At 35.3% G+C, this 7,244-nt stretch overlaps 1 protein-coding gene across 1 annotated transcript; it reads right to left on the minus strand.

The window, feature by feature from the left end:
* Window positions 1–3,331: 3,331 nt before the first annotated feature.
* Window positions 3,332–5,198, minus strand: LOC132633424 (acid phosphatase 1-like). The gene is made up of 3 exons (XM_060349836.1): window positions 4,733–5,198; window positions 3,821–4,030; window positions 3,332–3,704 (listed from the first exon to the last, which is right to left on the minus strand). The coding sequence occupies exons 1-3, from the start codon at window positions 5,128–5,130 to the stop codon at window positions 3,530–3,532; spliced, it is 783 nt and encodes a 260-aa protein (XP_060205819.1). The 5' UTR covers window positions 5,131–5,198; the 3' UTR covers window positions 3,332–3,529.
* Window positions 5,199–7,244: the final 2,046 nt, after the last annotated feature.

The following is a 7,244-nucleotide window of genomic DNA, read 5'->3' on the forward strand; positions in this document are numbered from 1 at the left end:
AAATTCGTAGTAAAATACCTTGAATGAAGGTGTTTTTGAGTTTTCAAAATGAGCTCCGCGCCGCTCTATTCAAAAATCTAACCTTAGAAACTTGTTCCTACACTTCAATATACCAAGAATATTGAGTTTTGGATTGAAAAACAACAACAAAATAGCGTTTTGGGGGTTGGGGACCACCTGAAATTGCCGTTAATGGCGGGTGGGGGTGTCACTGTCGGGTCTGTGGTGGGGAAGGAGGGGGCGGCTTTTTGTTGCCCTCCTTCACGCACTAAATTCGTGCGTGAAAGGCCCAAGTTGCATTTTTGCAGTTTGGTCCTTTCACGCACGAAATTAGTGCGTGAAAGGCCCAAGTTGCATTTTTGCAGTTTGGTCCTTTCACGCACGAAATTAGTGCGTGAAAGGCCCAAGTTGCATTTGTGCACTTTGGTCCTTTCACGCACTAATTTAGTGCATGAAACCTAGTAATGTTTTTTTTTTTGCGCTAGTTTGGTTCAACTTTTTTTTTTTGTGCTACAAAAGTCGCGGATTCAGACAAGCACTTGATTTGCGACAATATTGCCCGTCAGCCTCGGCTGTCCTGGGCCATAATGGGCTTGGGCTCAGACTCCCAACTTTCCCAACGTTCCTGTGTCGTTTCTCTCTTGGTGCTGGATACAACATCATTTTTTTTGCACGGAGTGTTCTTCAAATGCACTGGTCTTTAATTTTTGGTGTCCCTTTTATCTAATACTATGATGTTTGGAGTTCGAACTCTGGTTCAATAAAAAAAAAAAATCGAGCCAAATTTAGGCCTTAAGGCAGAGTTTTGCCTTGAGGTATAAGACAAAACTCTGCCTTAATGCCTGAGGTAGAGTTTTGGCTCAAAAGTCTACCTGATTAGGCAGAGTTTAACTGCAAACTCTGCCTGAAGGTAGGGCAGAGTTTTGTAGGCGGCAATCTTGTGAATTTTTTTTTTTAATTTTTGACTGAGCGGGGGTTTGAACCCTAAATCAAGGGGTTCTAACGAAGGACAAAAATTAAAGACCACCAATTTAATGGGAAAAAAATTAAAAATCACCCCAAAATAAGGGCATTCCTGCTAATTGCCCATACAACATTGCCCTTTTGGGCTTGATCCATTTCTCATGTGCATATTGCAGGGTCATTTGCACTTTTGGTCCTATTTTGTTCTGGTCTTTAATTTTTGGTCCCTCAAGACAAATAATTTTTTTTGCGGGACATCAATTTATATTTTGACATTATTATATTTCGCAAGTTATGTCTCGCACCCTTAAAGAACTTGGGTAAACTTATGCTCTGCTTGGACTAAATTAAATTTTGAAGGACCAAAAAAGTAAAAATCAGTCCATTTAAAGGCCAAAATTAAAGACCAGTCCATTTGAAGGAAAACCGTGCAATTTCTTCTACATTGAACCCACGCTATTGTACATTTTCATTCGTGCTCCTCTTAATCTTTCAGCTAGATCCAACTTCGCTTAAAATGGCTTACTTGATCGATCAGTACATAATAATTAAGAATCAGTGGCCATTTTTGTTTTTCATTCAGGACCTTAATTTGTCACGACATGACGAATTCCTGAAGATTGTTTTCAGCTTACCGGTCAAAGTGGTACTGAAGTTTTTGCCGAAAACAGCTATCCTCTCATCGCACCAAGGCCATGTGGACAGGTACTGTCTTTCTTGGATTTCTTCTACTCTGTATGTCTTGATTTGTTATTACATGAATATTCATCACACTATAATGAAATTAGTGATCTAAAACATAACCATAATAAGAAGTCTTAAACCTGTGATAAATTTTCATACATGTTTATATTTTGAGACATAAAGTTATTAATTACAGTATATTTTATTTTTCTTCAGCTATGACTTCGGTGATTTTCCAAAGTGGGAAAATAGCCATGTATCCTCGTAATTAATAAATTTGAGGCTTCAAAATTTCTAAGCCTAAAATAAGCGCTTTACTTGCTTGAAGGAAAATCAAACAAGTGAATCATGACATGAAGATGTATAGTGCAAAATTTGGTGGCTTCCAACAATACAAAATGAAAACGGAAAAGGGCCAAATATACCCCTGTACTATGAGAAATTTTTTATATATAACCCTAGTTGTACTTTAGGTTCAAATATATTCATGCCGTTATACTATTGAATCATATATATCCTTCATCCATTAAGTTTGTCTAAGGTGAACATCCAATCCTATGTGACACAAACATTTGATGAGTTGGATATCACGTGGCATGCCACCTGATCCCCCCAAACCCATTTTACCCCTCCCCTCTATGTGTTCTTCCACCATTAAAATTTCATTCCCCTCCGCCAAAATTGCCACCATTACTTCAAAAACACAAATCTCCTCTTGGAGGCAGTTAATCGTCAATAAGCAAAATAAGAGCACTCCACTATGAGCTGAGAACAGATATGCTGAAATAATTCTTCCCTGGAAAGTAAAACATACTTAAATGGAAGACGGGCAATATTGACCAAACCACTAAAATCTGCATTGAGTGACCCTCAGAAAGCAGTATTAAAAGTCAAAAGGAAAAAGGTTGGCAAATACTGCTAAGAACAGTAGTTTGAGGTCTCCTGTCTCGCACACATTACAAGCTCTTGGAAAGAAAATGTCACTCTACCACCATCAAATATAGCTCCGGATATTGATCACCCAAACACCAAATCCTTAGCCGAGCGATTTTTTGCAAGAAAAAAGATAATAAAATACTCATCATTGAGGTAAGCAGGAAAAGCTAATGACTAGTTGACCTTTACAGAGCAAGACGTACAAGAAAACAAAGTAATTAGTTTCATAATTCAAGCTATGCAGGGAATTGGAGAAAGCGTTGTGGATTGGATTTGGCGGTAATGGTGGTAATGTTGGTGGAGGGGAACAAAATTTTAGTAGTGGAAGAACATATAGAGGGTAGGAGTAATATGGGTTAGGAGAGCTAAGGTGGCATGCCACGCGGCATCCACCTCATCAAATGTCAGTGCCACGTAGGATTGGATGTCCACTTTGGACAAACTTAATGGAGGAGGGGTATATTTGATCCAATAGTATAACGGTAGGGGTATATTTGAACTCAAAGTATAACGAGGGATATATTTAAACTTTTTCTCATAGTATAGGGGTATATTTGGCCCTTTTCCGAAACGAAAAACTCGATTAGGTTTATCTAGTGATTGTCCATTTGAGTGATATGGGTTTATTGTTGTTGCTGAGTATGCCCATGTTAAAACGAAACGCACAACTTTTGTATTCATTCAGGTGCGCATATTCTACCTACTTAAAATTTTTGTCGATATCATAGCAACAAATACAAATTGTGAATTACTAAGCACAATTGATATGAATTAACTGCACCTTCTCATTTCAACACCCTTTTGATCACAGAAAAAAAAAGCTCAAAATAAATAGAGATAGGAGTGTAGAGAGGAACATTTTTCAAAAATCAAAACCAAACAAATATCATGACATTTTGAAAGAGAGACCCGGCCCAAATTTGAAGTGGGTGGTTAGTTTCAAGTTTCAACTAATGTAGTACATTGGATCCGGCAATTTGAAAGTGCGCAAACCAACAAAGTCACCAAGCAGATCACTCCACTGGTCTCCTATGTTGCCAACAATTCTGTATCCAGCTTTCACCAACTCCGCCCTTTTCCCTGACTTGTATGTTACTGATGATCCCGTATCATTTGCACCCCTGCACCCACAACATTATATTATTAGAATCATTAAAAAAAAAATCTTAGGTTCGAGCCATGAATTAGTACACTAGTTTACAAGTAAATTTCTTGGCACTAGTATAACAGTGCTTACTTTAAGATGAGCTTAATCCATGAATGGTAGCCAACTTTCTTTAAATTGGCAATCCTTATTTGTCTGAATTCTTCCTTTGTTCCAGTAATAAATACTGGTTTAATACCCATAGCCAATAAAGTTCTATACAGGAATAGAGCACCTGGTACTGCTGGTGCTTTTCCTTCTCTCGTCCACTCGTCAAATTTCGTCCCATTGAATTTTATTGCCCTGATCACAATTAAATGTACACTTTATTTGTCAAGTACTTGATTTTTGTTTGTATCTGAATGCCTGAATCTAAACAGACTAAGTTACGTTGTATACCAAAAATTAACACATTTTTAATAAATCGACAAGTTTAAACAGGCTGAGTTATGATGTGATTGCTGACTTGACTCAACAAATTAAGGACCCGTTTGACCATGATTTTTTTTTTTTTTTCAGAAAAATTATTTCACTTCATTAGGAAAATTATTTCACTTCATTTGAAAATCAGCGTTTGATCATAAAAATTTTAAATATAAATACAACTTGAAGTTGTATTTGAAATTTAAAAAACAATTAAAATCTTATTTTCACTTTTTTTCAATTTAAACAATCAAATATTTTTTGTAAAAAAACTTTAACAAAACACAACTCCATCTTCAACTTCAAATCCAAACCCCAACATTCCAAATAAAGTGAAATATATTTGGTTTTCATGGCCAAACGCCTACTAAATTCGATTAGAAACTACGAAAATTGTTTAAGAAAATATACATGAACGTTACATTTTTTTTTAAAAAGGTAAAATAAAGATGAAAGTATGGTTGAGTCATGTTAATTAGGCGTATTTATTCATGACTCATTAGTTGACACAAGCAAATTTGGATGGGTTGGATCAATGACCATTTATTGATTTAGTCCATTTTAACCCAACACAAAACTTACCCAAAGGCAACATCAGAACGAGCATAATAAGGTAGGTTAGAGAGAGTGGTTTCATCAATATCAAAGACCCAAACATCCTTGCCATCTTTGGCAATTTTCAGGGTCTTGGCGTATTGAATAGCCGCGACGACTACGTTATAGCAGTCGTCGCGGTATTGCTTGCCAAGCATGTAGTGCCCCACGTAGCCTTCGCACTGAAGGGGCACTAATTTCCAATCATGAAAATTATTGGTCTCAACCGCCAGACGCCAGCTCACGCAGTTGATTTGTGCCAGGTGGCGGCCCCCGGACCCGGTTTTCGGCCTCAGTGGGTGGATTTGGTTGGGAATAGAGTCTATATGTGATGCTTTTGCAGCTATTGCTGCAACAGAAATGAGGAAGAAGAAAATGAACCTCATGTTGTTGGTATGTTATGTACTGTAATTAGCAAGTAATGTTGATTTTTTATTGGTCCTTTATATAAAGTTTTGAATTGACACTCCTTTCATCTCGTGACAAGTTAGTGAATCACTAGCACTTCTTCCACGCGCTATCGCTCTATTCTTTGGTACGCGGACTGAATTATTGGGATTATAATTCTAGAACTAATTTATTCGATCTTTGAGGTGGGATAAAATAATCCCAAAGTCAATGGAATAAGGTGGATATCCTACTATAAGTTTGGACTTCCTTTTATACTCTATTTGTTAGAAGGTATAAATTAATACCACGATAAATTTATACGTTCTACCAAACATGATACAAAATTAATCCCAAAATTAGTGATGGCATATCCACCATATACCGTGCACCAAACGACTTATTCTTTAATATAAACTAGTCATTTTTTTTTAACTGTAGTGTTCGCGCCAGCTTGCGCACACCTATTCAACGGGATACTTGTCACCTCCCACCAACAACATGTATCAGGTAAGTCTGTCCATCAAAATTAGAACAGATGAGAAAAATCACCTAAGTGTTTTTGTCTTTGTCGGAATGTGAACCTGAAACCTCATGGCTCACGGTTCTCAACCCACTTGTCTAGAAATAGATATTTTTTCTCTTAATAGATGAATTCCCCCGTTATTAATATACATATTTTTAGTTTTATATTTTATCCCGCATAAAATAATAAGTGAATTCTCACCTAGCTGCCAACCAAAGGCTGCATTAGTTGTGTTGCCGATTATTTTTCTTTATGAGGCAAATCAAATCTTGTATATAGTAGTCTATCAAATCTTGTATATAGTAGTCTATATTATCTTCTGCAAGATGTCGAGATCAATTAGTTTTTCACTGATGCATTCATTTCATTGTTGAAAAAGTTTTGTCCGTCCGTATGGAAAAACAAAAATAGTAAGTTCATATATTGTACGAGGGACAAAATGTTCAAATTTGAACATGAAATGAGACACTTTCTTTTTATTAAAAGGATGATTCATTTGGGAGGGGGGGGGGGGGTTATTTAAAAAAAATTAGCCGGTGTCTGTTTAGCACAGAGACTCATGATTAAATTAAGCATGATAGCGTTGAAGCTTTATTTTTGTTTAAAAATGATTGGAATGTACATTTTATAAAATAATGTGCCACTTGCGTTGAAGCTTTATTTTTGTTTAAAAATGAATAGAATGTACATTTATAAAATAATGTGGCACTTATAAACTAACAAAAGGAAAAAATGTCATTTCCTCATCACATAAGTTTTTGGAAAGCAAAAGGGTTTAATTATATTAAGAAAAGTCATTAATTCTCTTCATATTTTCTTTGTAGTTTGTATATCTTAAATGAAAATAACATATACTTGTCACACCCCATTTTAACCCGGAAGTTAAATCAGGAGTACAACGTATTGGTGATTCCTGTTTATTTGTTTAAAGAGTCGCCACCTAATTAATTTAACGGTGAATTAGGACACCAAGATGTTAACTAAGGTAAAGTTAAAACTAAACCTTCGTTAATAGTCTGCTCAACCAATGTGATTCTAGGTAAGGGCTCTATATTATCCTAAAGGGAAGGGGTTAGACATCCTTTAAAATCCGTTAACTTACGATTATCCGGCCAACTTAGATTAATTAATTGAGAGTAAAATATAATGTTTAAATTTTAAAATGGAAAATAGTATTAGTGAAAATAAGATTTACAGAAAATATAATATAAAAGAAAACTTAAAATGCCATTTTTTTTAAAATAGGACTGATAAATATTGCTAAGACTTTAAATGAAAGTAATAATGATGTCGTTTGAAATAATACTTGTAGAAAATATGATGTATTGCATAAGAGAAGATTTTAAAGGCTATTTAAAATAAAACTTGGATATGCTAAAACCTTGAATGAAAATGTAATAATGTTCTTGAAAATAAGACTTGCAAAAATATAACTCGCTATAGCAGAATGTGAACTTTAGACAAAATTTGTATTATATCAATATGGTGATGTAAAATACCTAAACTTATTTTCTTTAAAATGTGATGAATAGGGTATGAGTTTTCGTTCTTTTATATTAACTATACTTGGCTAAAAGAAGTAGATTA

The sequence above is a fragment of the Lycium barbarum genome, chromosome 3 (assembly GCF_019175385.1).
Source record: "Lycium barbarum isolate Lr01 chromosome 3, ASM1917538v2, whole genome shotgun sequence".
Classification (NCBI taxonomy): Eukaryota; Viridiplantae; Streptophyta; class Magnoliopsida; order Solanales; family Solanaceae; genus Lycium; species Lycium barbarum.

Coding starts and splice junctions, on each gene's coding strand:
- LOC132633424 (XM_060349836.1), bottom strand. CDS start 5,130: ATGAGGTTCATTTTCTTCTTCCTCATTTCTGTTGCAGCAATAGCTGCA. Junction 4,031..4,732: donor CGTTCTGATGTTGCCTTTGG/GTAAGTTTTGTG, acceptor AATTGTGATCAG/GGCAATAAAATTCAATGGGA. Junction 3,705..3,820: donor TGGATTAAGCTCATCTTAAA/GTAAGCACTGTT, acceptor TTGTGGGTGCAG/GGGTGCAAATGATACGGGAT.